Source organism: Ornithorhynchus anatinus, chromosome 17 (genome assembly GCF_004115215.2).
Source record: "Ornithorhynchus anatinus isolate Pmale09 chromosome 17, mOrnAna1.pri.v4, whole genome shotgun sequence".
In the NCBI taxonomy this organism is placed as follows: domain Eukaryota; kingdom Metazoa; phylum Chordata; class Mammalia; order Monotremata; family Ornithorhynchidae; genus Ornithorhynchus; species Ornithorhynchus anatinus.
The window spans coordinates 20475084-20493164 of record NC_041744.1 but is presented as its reverse complement, the minus strand read 5'-3'; the positions used below and the strand labels follow the sequence as shown (position 1 = coordinate 20493164).

At 48.5% G+C, this 18081-nt stretch overlaps 1 protein-coding gene across 1 annotated transcript; it reads left to right on the top strand.

Annotated features, from left to right (window-relative positions):
• Positions 1–1026: 1026 nt before the first annotated feature.
• Positions 1027–17441, top strand: TMEM50B (transmembrane protein 50B). The gene is made up of 7 exons (XM_029082044.2): positions 1027–1148; positions 8886–9026; positions 11757–11869; positions 14854–14921; positions 15503–15595; positions 15906–15963; positions 16584–17441. Exons 2-7 carry the CDS (start codon positions 8928–8930, stop codon positions 16621–16623), a joined length of 471 nt encoding a protein of 156 aa, XP_028937877.1. The 5' UTR covers positions 1027–1148; positions 8886–8927; the 3' UTR covers positions 16624–17441.
• The last annotated feature ends 640 nt before the right edge of the window (positions 17442–18081 follow it).

Here is an 18081-nt window from a genome sequence, read left to right as displayed (position 1 = left end):
ACAAATACCATCATCGTTATCATTATTACTGGGGCTGTTGCGGAATTGCCCATTCCAAGCGCTTAGTCCAGTGCTCTGCACACAGTAAGCGCTCGATAAGTACCATCGAATGAATGAATTTTACCACTACTAATAATAATGATGGTAGCAGCGTGGCTCAGTGGACCGAGCCCGGGCCTGGGAGGCAGAGGTCGTGGGTTCGAATCCCGGCTCCCCCACTTGTCAGCTGGGGGTGACCTTGGGCAAGTCACTTCACTTCTCTGGGCCTCAGTGACCTCATCTGGAAAATGGGCAGGTAGATTGGGAGCCCCATGTGGGACAACCTGATGACCTTGTATCGCCCCCAGCGCTTAGAACAGTGCTTGGCACATAGTAATCGGTTAAATACCAACATCACTATTATGATTAATAATGATGGCATTTTTTATAATAATAATAATAATAATAATAATAATAATAATAATAATAATAATAATAAATAAAGTAGATTACGGGGCGGATCCCATTACAACATAGATGGGGCCAAGGCCGCTGAGGCCAAATGGCTCAGCCAGACGCCGGCCTGGCCCGCCCGTCTCCTGCTCTGGGATTGGTCACGGCGCGACGTCCGCTCCCGCCCATCATCGCTCCTCGGCCTGGGATTGGCCGGTTCCGCGCAAACCCCGCCCCCGCGCCCTGCCGTCTCCTGCTCTGCCATTGGCGGCTGCCCGGCGCCCGCTCCCGCCCATCACCGCTCCTCGGCCTGGGATTGGCCGGCCCCCACAGAAGTCCCGCCCCCCCCCGCCTGCCGCCCTCTCCTGCTCTGCCTTTGCCCGGCGCCCGCTCCTCGGCCTGGGATTGGCCGGCGCCCCGCAGGAGCCCCGCCCCCCCAGGCCGCCGCCGTCTCCGGCCCCGCCATTGGCCGCCGCCCGGCGCGCGCTCCCGCCCATCATGGCTCCGCGGCCTGGGATTGGCCGGCGCCTCGCAGAGGTCCCGCCCCCCCCACCGCCCCGCGCGGCGCCGGCTCTGGGATTGGCGGGCGGCGCGCGCCCCCGCGCTCCTCGGGCGGCCGCCGGCGGGGAGGAAGAGGAGGAGGAGGACGACGACGAGGAAGAGGAGGAAGGATCCCGGCCGCCGCAGCGACGGCCGCGAGCGCGGAGGCCCGGAGGGTGAGCGCGGCGCGCGGGTCGCTGAGGCGGAGGGCGCTGACGGGAGGCGGCGCGCATGCGCGCGGCGGGCGCGCCCCCCTCCACAACACGATGCCCCCCCCCCTCCGGCCCCCCTCCATTTAATCATCATTACGTCAGTATTTGTGAAGCGCTTACTATGTGCCGAGCACTGAGCTAAGCGCTGGGGGAGAGACAGGGTCATCAGGTGGCCCCACGTGGGGCTCACACACTTTTAAATCCCCATTTTCCAGATGAGGGAACTGAGGCCCAGAGAAGGGAAGCGACTGGCCCACAGTCACCCAGCTGACCAGGGGCGGAGGCGGGATTCGAACCCCTGACCTCGGACTCCCCGGCTCGGGTTCTCTCCCCTGAGCCGCGCCGCTTCCCCAAATAATGATGGGGGTGTTTGTTCAGCGCTTACTGTGTGCCGAGCGCTGTTCGAAGCGCTCGGGGGGAGAGACAGGGTCATCAGGTCGGCCCACGTGAGGCTCACAGGCTTCGTCCCCATTTGACAGATGAGGTCACCGAGAGGCCCCCGAGAAGGGAAGTGACTCGCCCAAGGTCACACAGCTGACAAGGGGGCGGAGGCGGGATTCGAACCCATGACCTCGGACTCCCGGGCTCTTTCCACTGAGCCACACTTCCCCCGCTTGACGCCGTGGCCCTGCTGACACTTGCCATTCAGGGGCTTCGCCCCCTTCCTTCCCCCCCCCCCCCCCGTTATATTATTTTTATATGATAAAATATTTATTACTCTAATGATGTTTCTATTTCTGTGATTCTCTTGATCTGTTTGGCACTGACGCCCCTCTCCCCGTTGGGCTTTGCCGCCCGCCTCCCCCCGACGCAGAGAAGCGGCGTGGCTCAGTGGCAAGAGCCCGGGCTGGGGAGTCAGAGGCCGTGGATTCGAATCCCGCCTCCGCCCCTTGTCAGCTGTGTGACTGTGGGCGAGTCACTTCACTTCTCTGGGCCTCAGTCGCCTCATCTGTCAAATGGGGATGAAGACTGAGCCTCACATGGGACAACCTGATGACCCTGCATCTACCCCAGCGCTTAGAACAGTGCTCTGCACATAGTAAGCGCTTAAATACCAACATTAATTAGATCGTGAGCCCATCGTTGGGCAGGGCTGGTTGCCCAGTTGTCCCTTCCAAGCGCTCAGTACAGTGCACTGCACCCAGGAAGCGCTCAATAAATACGATGGAATGAATGAACGAACACCCCAAAGGCCACCAGACCAACCCCCTCCTTGTCCTCAGCTCCCCCTCCTTCCGCGCCACCTCCAAGAGCCCGGGCTTGGGAGTAGGAGGTCATGGGTTCTAATCCCGGCTTCGCCACTTATCAGCGGTGTGACTTTGGGCAAGTCGCTTCATTTCCCTGGGCCTCAGTGATTTCATCTGGAAAATAGGGGTGAAGACGGTGAGCTCCATGTGGGACCACCTGTATCTCCCCCAGCGCTTAGAACAGTGCTCGGCCCATAGTAAGCGCTTCACAAATACCATCATTACTAAATCCACCAGTGACTCTTCCTCCCCTTCAAAGCCCTACTGAAGGCACACCTCATCCAGGAAGCCTCCCAGACTGAGCTCCCCCTCCCCATCGCCCCAACTCCCTCCCTCTACCCCCCTCCCTGCCCCACAGCACTTGTGTATATATGTACATAGCTATAATTTTATTTATATTGATGCCTGTTTACTTGTTTTGATATGCATATGTATAATTCTGTTTATATACATTGATGCCCTTTTACTTCTTTTGCTGTCTCCCCTCTTCTAGACTGTGAGCCCATTACGGGCAGGGATTGTCTTTTTTGCTGAATTGTACTTTCTAAGCGCTTAGTATTCATTCAATAGTATTTATTGAGCGCTTGCTATGTGCAGAGCACTGTACTAAGCGCTTGGGATGAACAAGTCGGCAACAGATGGAGACGGTCCCTGCCGTTTGACGGGCTTACAGTCTAATCTAGTACAGTGCTGTGCACACAGTAAGCACTCAAATACGAATGAATGAATGACTCGCTCCCTTTTCTCTTCCCCTCTCATCCCAAGGCACTTATATATATATATATATTTATATGTGTGTATATATATATATATTTATATATTTATATTGATGCCTGTTCACTTGTCTTGATGTCTATCTTGCCCCTCCTCCTCTCTCCTCCGGCCCCCCCCCAGCCCCGACACTAAGCCCGTTTTGGGCAGGCATTGTCTCTGCTGCTGAATTGTACTTTCCAAGCGCTCAGTACAGTGCTCTGCCCACAGTAAACGCTCACTAAATACGACGGAATGAGTGAATGAATGACCACTGTTGCCTTGCCAGCCCCGGCCCACCCTCCACGAGCCTACCGTAATGGAAGGGCCCCCACAGAGATGCCCCAGGACTCCAGAAAAGGAGGCCGATTTGCAGAAATCAGGGGAAAGGCTGCCAAGTGTCCAGAGGGAAGCCTTCCAGGAGTAATGGGGTGTGTTTTTATTGCCTGGGCAAGTTCATTTGTAGATAAGTGCCCTTTCCCCGCTCGCCTTCCCTATTCCCCAAGGTACTCGGCAGGCTGTGAAATCACCTGCCTTTCTGCCTGCTCCGGGTAGGGTTCTTGGAGGATAATTGCGCCTGTTCTGCATTCATGTGATCTACCCTCTTGAAGCGTTGTGCAGACCTCTCCAGCCTGCAAGGTCGAGGAAGAGGGTGGGGAGAAAAGAGCAAAATGGGTTTGAGTTAGCCCCCCGGCATCAGGGACTGAAGAATAGCCAGGGAGGGGAAAGGACTGGTAAGGCACAGTGCTGTGGCTTTGTTTCTGCAGGTAGCGAGTTTCACAAATTCCGCGGCAACAGAGGGGGCGTTTAGAAAAAGTGCTGCACCGTTGATTCTTCTCTTTAACCTTTTGGGAGCTTAGCGAGTGAAGGGAGTTGACTAATAACAATAATGATAGTATTTGTTAGACGCTTACTGTGTGCCAGGCACTGGGGTGGATACAAGCAAATCAGGATGGACACAATCCTTGTGCCCTGTGGGGCTCACAGTCTCAATCCCCATTTTACAGATGAGGTCATCGAAGCACAGAGAAGTTACGTGAGTTACCCCGGGTCACACAGCAGACACAAGTGGCGGGGGGAATTGGAACCCACGACCTGCTGACTCCCAGGTCTGTGCGCTATCCACTACGCCATGCTGCGTCCGTTAACTGAACTTAACTGAAACAGTTGAGACTGGAGGTTCTGGCCAATTGGGATTTAATCAGTGGTATTTATTGAGCACCCTCACTGTGCGGCTCTACCAGGTGCTCGGGAGAGCACGATAAAAGTTAGTAAGACGTGGTCCCGGCCCCCAAATAACTTAGAGCCTAGGTGGGGAGACAAGCTCAACTAAATGGGAAGAAGCGGGTGTTGTGGGTTGGGGGGAGACGAGGGGAGAACCCAAGCACTTAGCTGACGTGGAAAATACTGAAGTGGCAGTAGATTGGGAATTAGGTGGGGAGATGAGAAGGTAATCAGGGAAGGCCTCCTGGAGGAGACGTGATTTCAGGAAGGCTTCAAAGATGGAGAAAAGTGGTCTAGCAGGGTGAGGGGGTTCCAGGCAGAAGGGAAGGTGTGAGCAAGAGGTTTAGGGGAGGAGAGATGAGATTAGGTAGGCGGGCTGTAGATTCTGGATTGAGTAGCGTGGATATGAGAGAAGCAAATTGAGTGAGCTAGAATGTAGTGGGAGAAGAGCAAGGATAAGTAAGGAGATAAAGCTGATTGACTGCCTTAAAGCTAGTGGTCATGAGTCTGTCCCGTGGAGAGGACTGGATGCCTCTTTATCGTTTTACTAAGCAGGCACCCGCAAGTATTAGTTTTTACATAACAGATCAACAAAAGTGGACTTTTTTTATGGTATTTGTTAAGCACTTAGTAATGTGCCAGACACTCTGCCAAGTCCTGGGGTAAAGCTAATCAGGTTGGACACAATCCTATGTCCCCCATGGGCCTCATAGTTTTCATCTCCATTTTCCAGGAGAGGTAACGGAAGCACAGATAGGTTAAGTGACGCACCCAAGGTCATGCAGCAGAAAAGTGGTGGAGCTAGGATTATTCATTGTGGCCCTTTTGTCGTCTTGTAGAGAGAGTTGTTTTTTTTTTTATAACGGGGGTGACCGTTATTTTTGAATGCCAGTCGATCGTATTTGAGTGCTTACTGTGTACAGAGCACTGTACTAAACTCTAGAGTATGGAATTAGATTGGTAGACACGTTCCCTGCTCACATTCTAGGGGGGAGAGACATTAATATCAATAAATAAATTAAAGATATATCCATGACTGCTGTGGGGCAGAGGGAGGGGCAAATCCAAGTTCAAGAGCAATGTAGAAGGGAGTGGGAGAGGAGGAAATGAGGGCTCAGTGGAGAAAGGCTTCTTGGAAGAGATATTTGACAAACTTCATTGACGTTGTGAAGCCAGTTTTATTACTGATTATAGAACAGAAAATGGTGGGCAGGGAACCGTGTCTGTTTACTGTTTTCCCCCCTCCCAAGTGCTTAGCAAAGTGCTCTGCACACAGTAAGCGATCAATAAATACGATTGAATGTAACTTCTCGGCAACGCTGACTGCAAAGTGTTATTGACTCAGTCGATTTTAGAGGAGCGAATTGAGTGGCCTGTCCGTATAGATTCGTGTGAACTGAGTTTGGCTCATATAATTTGGATCCCTCAACTTGTAACACCTGGAGGTAAAACCAAAAAAGCGCCAGGTATTGGTTGGGGGATAAACAGAGAAGAGCCACAAGGTATAGCAATTTTTACATGCTAATGGAGTGAGATTGTTGGTCGTGCCTTGGTTTTATCAACCTCGCCCACACATGCAGATTAAAAAAAAAATCACATTGTCAGTATCTCTGTGCTAGAGGGGTGAACTGCACAATCCAGCTGTGTTATGTTGTGAACAGCTGTATCATGGGGTATGATTTTTTTTCATAGACCTACAAGAAGTTAGGGTCAGTTCCAGAACCCACCCCAACGTGGTAGCAGAGCCTTAGAGTCAAGTAAATCCATCCTGTCACGTTGTCCTCTCTTTGCCCTGTTACCGAGAGTTCACCCTCTCTCTCAAACCCGGACCCCCTCCTCACCTCCAGTTAAATAAAGTATTTTTAGTCCCGTTGGCTTGTTGTATTTAGAAGTAGAATGCTCTTCCTTTGTACGTTTTCTCGATGATCTCAGGGATTTGCCAGGATTTCTTAAACAGCTGATATAACCAGGATCTATATATATATTTGATAGCTCTGATCATTTGGTGTTTCAAGTTTGACAGTCTTTGAAACTACTTAGCATAAACTCTCTGCATACAAAACGCCGAAATGAGTGGCCCATCACACCTGAGACTGTGTAAGGAATAAATTGGAGTTAATTAGATTTCAGCCCCAATACCTGAGCCACCTTTGGTAGAAGTTTGCCAGATACGGAGATGGGGAATCTCCTTAGGTCCCCATAGTTATTTTCCTTTTCTAGTTGGAATTCTTCAGCAGCTCTCCCACTATGCACAATTTTCTTTATCTAAACCTAGAGTGCAAAGCAAAATCCTCCTAGTTGGCCAGATTAACTTAGGTTTGCTTTTCCCTCCCCTCTGACACAGATAGTCTTATATAGGTTCCCATAAAAGCTGTTCGACTTAATTGGTCTCAGCTTTCCCTTTATATGGGTGAAGAAATGGTGATAGGGAATAGGCAGAAAGAGTCTGAGGAATGTTATCTAAATCCAGGGGAGGAGTTGAAAGCAAGCAAGCATTTTGGATGCACTGTCTCACCTAAGGCCTATTTCTGCCTTTGCAGTGCCTTAGTTTGAACTCCAGTGTTCTGAAGGGTATAAAGATATAAACAAAGAAGCGAGTGGTGTGTAATATCCTGAAATCCCAATTATAAAGATCATCCTCTTGCAAAATCCAGCATTTTAAACCCTCCAATTTCTTATTTCTACCCGGCTACACTGGGAAGTTTGAACTCCTTCGCCCCACTTTAATCTCGTGTCTTTATTGCATTTGCCTTCTGTAGTTGGGCAAGGATAAGTATACAGAAATCGTATTTAGTATGCAAAATGTTGGTCGGGCATTTATGTACCTTCTCAAAAACATAAATAATGTATGCCACTTAGCTTTTTCTGGTTTCTAACGTAGCCATTTAAGGAAGGTCTCTCTACGAATCAGGTTTGCGGCTTAAGTTGAGAGAAGGAACTGGACCTCACGATATTCTTTACTAGAAGTCACCAGGTGGCCCCAGAGACTTTATTTTTTTTCCTGTGGAGTTGCAGGGTGGAGGGAAGGGGAGAATGTTTGCTTTCTATTCAATCTCTTCTTTTTCTCCAACTTCCTGTTAGTCATCCTTTAATGACAGAGGCCTCCCTTTCTGCAGTTTCCTTTTTACAATTTATTATTTATTGAACATTACCTTGTGTAGAGCATTGTACAAAGTGCTTGCAAGAGTACAGCACAACGGAGTTGTTGGTAGGCCTGAGCCCTGCCCACAGGGAACATATTCTAGAAGGGGAGACTGACATTAAAATACATTGAAGTTAGGGGAAAGGGCAGAGAATAAGGAAATGGCCTGGGGGTGGGGTGATTAAATGCTTAAAAATACATGCCCAAGTACTTGGGGGATATAGAGGGGTGGGCGAATAAGGTGGGGAATTGAGAACTTTGTCAGGGAAGGCCTTTTGGAGAAGATGGGGGTAATAAATTAGGATTTTGAAAATGGGGAGCTTGGTGGTCTGTCCGTTAGGAATGGGGTAGGGTGTTCCAGACCAGAGCAAGGACTTGGGCAAGGGGATGGTGGCAAGGCAGGCAAGACTGAGTTGCAATGAGTAGATTGGTGTTAGAGGAATGAATTGAGCCAGCGGGGTTGGTTGTAGGAAATCAGCAAGGTAAAGTAGGAGGGGGTGCAGAATGCTGTTCATGATTGATTGATACTGGATTATTACAAAGTTTGACAGGAATGTCCCTCCAGATGTTCAGGGATCCAGGCTCCTTGCCTCCGGGCTCTGCAGATGTTGGGAAATCAATGAAATGAGACACCTAAAGTCAGTGAAATCAACACAGATTGATCAAGAAAATGTATTCTGGCTTGGTGGCACTAAAACTTTGCATTTTAATTGTTTTCTTTTATCTTCTACACTTCCATCTTCAATATTTTATTTGCCTACCTTCCCACTTCATTATTGGCTAGCTTCTTTGGGCCAGGTTGGATATAAAATATTCTCATCAATGGCATTTGAGCACTTACTCTGTGCAGAGCACTGTATTAAGCCCTGGGAATGTACAATACAATGGAGTTGGTAGACAAGTTCTCTGACCACAACGAATTTACAGTAGAGGGGAATTACAGTGTAGAGGAGGAAATTTATTGACAGCTGTATGGCAGAGGGAAAACATTTTTGCTAAAATAATCTAACACGTTCATTTTCATCTTGTAAAAAAAATTGGGGGGGGGGCCCAGTTGTGATAACCACTAGAGGAAATTAATAGTATTTATTGAACACCTGCTGTGAGTAGAGATTTGTACTATAGTGGAACATTTAAAAATGGATAAAATTTTTATTCTCCCTGGCCAAAAACACCCTGGCTAAAATGGGAAAACACAGATCCATTTCTCTTTGGAGCATCCGAGAGAGAGCGGATTCAGAATCCACCACTGGAGAAAATGAAATGCTTTTTTTTTTTAAAAAAAAATAAATGTTTGCATGCTAACATGAATTTGACTTTTCTCCTCTTGGTTTCTAGGATTTTGGCAGCTCATGAAAAACCCACTGACCTGACTCAGAAATGGCAGGCTTCCTAGACAACTTCCGATGTCCAGAATGTGAATGCATCGACTGGAGTGAGAGGAGAAATGCAGTTGCTTCTGTGGTAGCAGGGGTGCTGGTAAGTCTTCAGAGAGGAAATCTGCTAAATGTCAGGGCAGTGATATCCGTAAGTCAATCGGTGGTATTTACTGAGTGATTTCTAGGTACTTGGGAGAGGACAGTACAACAGCTGATAGACCCCCATTCCCTGCCCACAACGAACTTGCAGCCTAGATGGGGAGATGGACATTAATTTAATTGATTTATAATACAGAACTTCTAGGTGTGTTCATAAGTGCTGTGGGGCTGAGGGCGCGTCAAATACCAGATCCCCGAAGGTCACAGTTTCAAATGCATAGATGATGCCGAAGGGGGAGGGAGCTGGGGAAAACAGGGCTTAATTGGGGAAGGTCTCTTGGAGGAGTTGTGACCTTTAATAAGACCTGGATGATGAGGAGAATGGTGGTGTGACACATGTGGAGTGGGGGTGGGCAGGTGAATGAGCTGGCTCAGCACCCAATTCCTCCATTCGGCCCTGGGAGTCAGAAGGTCGTGGGTTCTAATACTCTTGTCTGCTGTGTGACCGTGGGCAAGTCGTTTCATTTAACTGTGCCTCGGTTCCCTCATCTGTAAAATGGGGATTGTGACTGGGAGCCCTATGTGGGACGGGGACTGCGTCCAACCCAATTTGCTTGTATCCACCCCAGCGCTTAGTACAGTCGCTGACACAGAGTAAGCACTAACAAATACTACAGATTATTGTTATTGCCTAATTTCTGTGAACAGTTTATCAAAAAATTGAGAATGTCTCAGTTGTCATGCTGAAGCGTAGAGTGATGAGGGGGCCAGAGTTGGCTTCCACTGGATTTTAATAAGGCTCAGCAGTCAGCTCATGGGTAGGGTTTTGCCGAAGAATGGCCCAGGATCAGCTCCAGCCCATTTCATGTTTAGGGCGTCCGGGATTCGGTCCTCGGTCTTGAGGCAGATGGAGCCCTCCCCCAGGGTCTTAGCAGTCCATATGATGGACTGATAGATTGACAGAACAGGATTCTGACATTCACCTCGCCTTCAAGGGACAAACCAGAGAATGTGTGTACACTCAGCACCGCCGCCAGCCTTGGACCTCGGGTCTAGCCATTTCCTGCTTTCCCTGAGGTGTTTTTACCTGTCAAAAATACAGGATTTTTGAGGATTTTGAGGATGTCAAGGAACACCTCAAGAACACCAGTGACCCCTCCCTTTCAATTAGGTTGGGTTTTTTCCTGCCTTTGCACTCTCCCAAGGGCTCAAGGACTGTGCTCTGGCCAGAGTAAGGACTCAGTAAATGGATTTGATTCAAACTTGCCTTGATGACTTGGGAGCAAGCTTTAGCGAGAGTTACCTGACTCAGTTGCATTCATTCAGTAGTATCTATCGAGCGATTACTGTGTGCAGAACACTCTACTAAGCACTTGGAAAGTACAACTGCAGTTTTTTTGTACCTTCTTTTACCAGCCTAGGGAATAATTAAATTTAAATTTTACCAACTGGTCACAATGAGACCCAGAGGAGGGATGTGGGTCCCTCCTCCCCCTCATCCCAAGAGGCCCTTTTGCAAGCTGACTTCATTCAATAGTATTTATTGAGTGCTTATTATGTGCAGAGCACTGTACTAATCGCTTAGAATGTACAATTGGGCAACAGATAGAGACAATCCCTGCCCAATGATGGGCTCACAGACTAGACTTGTCCCACACTGGTGATGTGGAACTGACTGAACAGATCTTCATTAGGTCTTATTCATTCATTCAATTGTATTTATTAAGCATTTTCTGTGTGCAGAGCACTGTATTAAGTGCTTGGGAAAGTACAATACAACAGTAAACAGAGGCATTTCCTGCCCACAATGAGCTCACAGTTTGGGAGATGGAAGGAAGGAGTCACAGGGGAAGAGTGTTTGAACCAGAGCCCTTTGATTTTGCCCAAATCTGGGATCGTTCACCTCAAAAATGAGCTGAATTTATTTTCATCTTAAAGTTTGTGTATTTTAAAGAAATTTGCCTCTAGGGAGGTTATTGAGCAAAACCTTACCCCTTGGCATCTTCTCCCACAGTTATTTCAAATGGGTGTGGCTTTTTCAGACTGTTTACTAAGTGTATTGTTGGTGAGTTCCCCTTCTGAGATAAGAAATATAGCTCAGTCTGAGCCTTAGGCAGACTTTATAAACTAGTGAGTTGCATTTACTATTCATATTATCTTACAGTGTAAAGGAATTTAGGTTCCAATTGGTAAAGGGAAGTAAAATCGACCATTTCAAAATCAGATAACTAGGCCCATAGATGGTGAGTTGTTAATGCTGAACCAACATTATTACAAAATACGGGGTTATGATCCCTTCTCCTTTTTCCACCAAGTACCACTGGCTGGAACAGTTCCATTTGTGATTTGAAATGGATTCTTTCGTTAAATCATCTAGCTGATTTGTGTGGGAGGGTTTTTCACATAAAGGCTGCTTTAGTTTTTTATGCTCTTGAAGATGTTTCTTCACGCAGTGGCGAAGCATATGTTTTTTAAAAGAGCAAGCGTGCATGCCTGGGGCAACCTTGGTTGACATACATTACGTATTTGTGTGTTCCTCTTGTTGACAAGGAGAGCAGTTGGTAAGGTGCACAGCCCCTGGCCTTTCATTTGTAGCGTATCCCCCCCCCACAGCCACCCAGTTGAAATTGCTGTTCAGTTACTTTTAGAATGGAAGACTGTTGGGCATGGAGATCCTATCAGCGGCAAAGTGAAGGGTTCATGGCATTTTGTAATTGGGGTTTCTCTCCAGTTTTTTACAGGTTGGTGGATAATGATCGATGCAGCTGTTGTCTATCCAAAACCGGAACAGATGAACCACGCTTTCCACACCTGCGGAGTGTTTTCCACTTTGGCGTTCTTCATGTAAGTCTGGAGATAAGGGCCACCCCCACCCTTCTTTCAAAATGAAGGCTGTAAAGCCTTTTTTTTTTTTTTGAAGGTCAACTATTGAACTTTCAAAAATAACTGGGGTGCAACTAAAGGACTGAATTTTATTTTCTGAGATGATTTCTGTTGCAGGTTAACTTTCAGACATGCGATATGGCAGCCATTGTATCGACTCAGATGACACCTTGACCAGACTTGCATTAGGTGGGGAGCATAACGGGGTCCCCGAGGGTAGTTGTCAGTGGCCCAGGGTTAGCCTAGGGGGACTGGTTTTAATCTAGTCTTGAGCAGATGAGATGGCGTCTCCTCTGGGAGATGGGAAGCAAATTCCAAGTGAAAACTGCGTGTGGGGCAGGGGATGGGTCACTTGTTCGTTTTGTACTTCTCAAGTGCTTATTACAGCGAATAACACCAGTGAGCACTGAAATATTACTATAGTGGTTATTACTGTGGATGATTTGGAAAAACCATCTTACCAAAAAGAAGAAATTTCCACCCACAGGTGCCCAACCGTGCCTTGGGGAAGAAGAATCCCTGGTAGAGAGAGGGTGGATAAAGAATGGCCAGGCATAGGATGGCAGGGAAAATCTGGGAATGTCGGTCAGTCATTCCTGGGAGGGTAGTCAGCTCAGGGGTTGGTGGGTGAGGAGAGGAGCCACGGGAAGGGTGACTTTATTTTATTATTGTTAATTTTAATGGTAATTGTTAACCAGTCACCGTATTAAGTGCTGGGGTAGATACAAGATAATCAGGTCGGACACAGTCCGTGTCCCACATGGGGCTCACAGATGAGGTAGCTGAAGCACAGAGAAGTGAAATGACTTGCCCGAGGTCAGTCAGCAGACAAATGGCAGTCGGGATTAGAATCCAGATCCTCTGATTTACAGGCCCCTGTGCAGTCCACTAGGCCATGCTGCTGCTCTTATTTCCCGTGCTTTCCCGTTCTCCCCCTCGGGCAGTCCGCACTGCCCAGACCCTTCGTGGGTCACCCCCAGAAGAGAGCGAATGTTTCAAAGGAAAGGCTGGGGAGATTGGTTGGAAAAGGTTTCAGGAAATGGGGTGGTTTTGATTTGAAAAGAGAAGATCTAGGGTTGATTAACAAAATGTGCTTTAGTCTCTGCAAAAGTAGAGGCCTGTACACGCCTGGCCTTGTAGCCCTTCCAGACCGGACTCGGTGTGCTCTCAAAGCCCCTTCTTAGAGGCGGAATCCTGAGAGCTTCTCCGAAGCGTCAAAGCAACAAACTGGTTTCTGGTTCTTGAGACCTGGATATGCCCTACCCAGATTCCAGCAAATTTCCAGACTGGGCAAGCCAACTTTTAACCTCGTCTAGAATTTCCATTGACCCCAAACCAGCCATGGGTGGAGAAAATGCATTCCTCTCCGAGTGGGGTGGCTTACTTCCTCATTGAGCCAAAGAAGGGGAGGGCTTAAAGGGAGAGGACGACAAATTTTGTTTTTGTTATTTTTATGTATTTAAGTGTTTGCTCTGTGCCAGGCAGTATACTAGCACTGGGGCAGATACAAGCTAATCAGGTTGGACACATTCCCTGTCCCACAGTCTTAATCTCCATTTTACAGTTGAGGTAATGGAAGCACAGAGAAGTGAAGTGACTTGCCCAGAGTCACACAATAGACAGGAATGGAGCTAAGATTAGAACCCACATCCTTCTGTCTCCCAGGCCCATGCTTTATCCACTAGGTCATGCTGCTTCCCTATGTTGGGGAAGGCATTTGAGCCAGGACTCCCAGGCCTTTCCACGGGGCCCGTGACCCCGACCAAGAATTCTCCTCACAAGTATGGGACTGGAAGTTTTTGAGGCCAATGTAAACTGTTTGTCAGTCTTTGTAGGATCAGAGCTGATTGGAAGTGGGTTTCGGCAAGCTTTGGGGAAATGTAGTCCCTTGCAGAGTTTAGCGCTGCTGGGGGCTCTTAAGCAGGACAGATGGGCCTGGCTGAGCCAGCTTCAGATGTCAGCAGTTAATAAGGGCTCACTCCCTAAATCGCTTTCTCTGACCTCGTTCCACAGTGTGTTTTTGCTTCAGTTTTAGATACTGTGACAAGCTGGAGGGGTTTTTTCCCCCTAAAAATAATAATTTGTTAGAAATATAAACCAGAATAAAGGTATATAGTTAGTAATTTCTGTTGTGCAAACATTTCCTTAGTGGAGACTGCTTGTTAAAGTCGGGTGAACATGTTTCTTGGTATTATTTTCAAGAAAAGAGGCTCACACCTCTTAGCCTAAACCTCATTGTTCTAGTATGTTTCCCTCCGGGGTGACTTCTAGATGAGCATTTCTCCCTCTAGCCCTGGGGGCACTCGTCTCTTGGTGCAGTAACTGATTTTCCTGAAACGTCTTTAAGGACACCAGCTCTAAATGGCATTTAATGACTGGGCCTGAAGCCCCTGGAGCCATTTTGTGCTAAAGCCCAGTCCCAGGAGAAACTGAATTATCGGGAGTTGGCCGAGAGAAAGGCATCTTGTAAAAGAAGCCAGGGATTCCCCTCTCTCACCAGTAAGCCCACAAGTGTGGGTGGGAGAGAGAGGGCAGGGGTCCCGAACTGGGAGGCTGAGAAGTCAGAGATGGTTGGGTATGTTTGGTAAGGGGGTGGGGCACCTTCTGTTACTGGTTTCAGCTGCAAGGCAGGAAGGAGAGTACTTCCATGTGCATGGTGATAACTTTGTGTTAACATAATAAAGTACTGATTGCCTTCATCCTCTCACTTAAATGTGATACCCTCCCTATCCCACCGTTTTACTGCTTACAAATGGTCAGAAAGAAGTCGGGGGAGTGCAAGAACAGCCCCTTCCACCAAACAGCTAGGTAAAAAGGAAGATTCCTTTAGGTGAGCAAATGTGCCTTCAAAATCATCCTCCCCAGAACGAAGAGGGGTTGGAATAGACTCTCCTTCTAGCCCCCATTCTTCTTGAACGGTTTTTCCATCTTGCCTTTTGTTACAGGATCAATGCCGTGTCAAATGCACAGGTGAGAGGGGACAGCTACGGCGACGGCTGCTTAGGAAGAACAGGTAAGAAGACCTCACCTCCGTTTGTCGGGGCCCTGCAAATGGGCAGAAAGAATCCAACCTTGAAATTCTTATGGAGACGGTGCGGGACACAGATTTTGGGTTTCTCTGGCCCCTGGTCAATTTATTAGAATTCCCCTCTTTTTTAAAGCCTGGTTTAAATATTCTCTAGAAAGCTCCAGCACCTCTATCAGGACAGATTTTAACCATTTCGCCCTCAACATTGGAGTGCATCACGTTCCACATTTTGAGAAAGATCTGTGTGTCCACCGTGTCAGTTACCTTTGCGTTCAGTGGCCAGTTTTTAAGACGACGTGGCTAAGATCTAGGCGCTCCACAGTAGTGCACTGTGAGACTGTCCCCACCCCTTAAGATGTGGAACCCCTGAGAGGCACAGGAATAATCGGGGGTTCAGCAAGAGGGTGGCCCTGGGTTTCCGAGCCATGCAGAAGTGAGGGGCTGTTTGAAGAGCATCACACAGCCCCCCCCACATCCAGCCTGTCGGAGAGAAAGGTTGCTCTTCGAATGGGAGCAGCCAGAAATGGATTGCAGATCACTCCCCAGCTCTTTCTTCTTCCCTGCAGGGGCCCGTGTCTGGCTCTTCATTGGTTTCATGCTGATGTTTGGTTCCCTCATCGCTTCAATGTGGATCCTTTTTGGCGCCTATGTAACCCAAAGTAGGTGTTTTACTGGTATCCTGCAGAGGGAGGGAGTAGACAGTTTAGTCGGTGACAGTCATGGTTCCTTAGCCTCCAAGGAAGGTGAACTGGTGGCATCCAGAACCACCCCCCCAGCCCGCTTCGTGGCTTTACTGCTATGAAGGGAGAAGGTGGCTTACGTGGTGATACTTGCCCGATTAACCTTGGAGTGGATGTCTCGGCTCCTCTGACTCCATCTCCTGCCTCGCACCCTTTTGGAAGTCTCATTCTTCCGTTAACGTGCCTTCCCAAACCTAACTGAAGCCCTCTTCGATTTCCTCTCTTGCAGATATAAGCGTCTATCCAGGCCTGGCTGTGTTTTTCCAAAATGCGCTGATATTTTTTAGGTAAGAATCAAGTGTTTGTACTCGTAAAAAGTGCCAAACTGATTGGGTTGTAGGGTAGGTAGGAGGTGCCGAGTTTGAAGTATATAGCTTGGCGTCGTGGATAGAGCACGGGCCTGGGAGTCTGAAGGTCGTGGGTTCTAATCCTGGCTCTGCCGCTTGTTTGCTGTGTGACCTTGGGCAAGTCACTTCACTTCTCTGGTGCTCAGTTACCTCATCTGTAAAATGGGGTTTGAGACTGAGAGCCCCATGTGGGACAGGGACTGTGTCAGACCCGATTTGCTTGTGTCCACCCCAGCGCTTAGTACGGTGCCCGGCCGACAGTAAGCACTTAACAAATACCAAAATCATTATTTCCTTGCTATTCCCCTTGAGCAAATGTGATAGACCTCTGCTGTGGGTTATAAGAACAGTTACTGAGAGGGGGCCTACTTTCCCCCACACTGTAGCCGGTGTGCTTTCTGTGCCTGTTGCGAATGCTGTCGCGGGCACCTTGTGTCCGGCCGATGTGAACCCCAGGGGGCCTGTTCTCTCTAAAATGAGGCTCAGCGAGCATGGGGGCTAAAGAGGAGCTTCTGCATTACGTTCCGAATGCCAACTGATGCGTTTCCATCTCTCTACAGTACTCTAATCTACAAGTTTGGAAGACTAGAAGAATTATGAGCGGGAAGCATAGTTTACCTTGAACTTCCTTCAGTCAGGCAGATCAATCCCTTTATCATTTGCCCAGATCTCTAGAGTAGACTGTACTTCCAGTGGTGGAGTTTACCTTTGTTGCGCTCGGAGTCTTCTAGTAGCTCTTCACAGCTTCTGCCCTCTTCTGCATTGAACATAATTGTGAATATGTACAATATGGCTGTATATATCATAGATAAATGTCCATTTTTTTTTTTAATTATGTAGCCATAAGACTCCAGCTAGGAGCTTGTCAAGTTAGCCACCATCCCCCCATGTAAAGGAGCAAACTGGGTTGGGAGAAGCGCTGCTTAATTTCATGGCGAAAGGTGACCCGAAACCACCCGCACCGAGCCATTCCGAAGGGCCAGAAACTGGCTTTCGGCCTAGAGCCGAAGCTCGAGTGCGTTGGGAAAAAGCATTACTTTAAAACTAAGCACAAGAAGCTGAGCCGTTGCACTTGGGCTTGAGGTCAGGGAGACGGGGCTTGTTTCCGCCTGTCCTGGAGACCCCCCATGGGGCTGGAAAAGCCCCACACCTGCTATGGTGAGACGCGGCCAGTTTGGGCTCTCAAAATGGACAGTGATAGGAAAGCGCAGCCCATAGGTCCTCCCCGCAAGTGTTTTCTCCGCACAGAAAGTGAAGCACAGCGAGGAAGCCTGTGCCCCGGTCCGGACCCGACCCGATCAAGTGCTGCTTTCCTCCGAAAACTCCCTGTGGCTGTCTGTTCACTGTTGAACCCCAGTCTCCCAAAACTGTCAGCTATCCGCTTCACTTGAACTGCAATAAAAACGGTTTCTTAACTGCCCTGGTTCAATTTCATGGAAGGATACCCGGCTCCCATCTCCACCCGCTCCCACTTGACGGCTACACACACGGAGCAGTTCAAGGGTAAAGTTGGCACAGTGGCCTCGCTCCCTCAGGGCCTTGCTTTTTTTAAAAAAAGTGATAGTGGGCCTGAATCGGTTTAATCGAACAGCTAACAGTCACTGCTTAAAGCTAAATTAGAAGTTGGGGGACATAATGCTCCCACAATAAAGCAAAGGATGGGGGCAAATGGCTACTCACCTTCGCCAAGGCTCATCTTCCTTGGGGTGATCTGGAGCAGGGGAGTGGCAGACACCCACTTATCCTTTATAACCTGGCTCCCAGGTGGCCCTAATCCACAAGGGACGAGGAAGAGGAGCCATGGTCTGCTGATAGCGTTTGGAGTCCTTGGCCCGGTTCACTCCACGGTAAAAGTATCCATCTTCACCCTAAGGCAGCAAGGCAGAAAGAAGCCACCGTGGTTTAAAAAAAAAATCGGTGGAAAAAGGCCAAGGCCAAACTTCTTTAGTCTTGACTGGATGCAGAATTTCTCCAGATCTCTTCAGGCTCAGACCTTTAAGGATCTAACACCCTTTTGTTAGAAAAAATCACACATTTCTGACCATTTTGCCTCCGCAT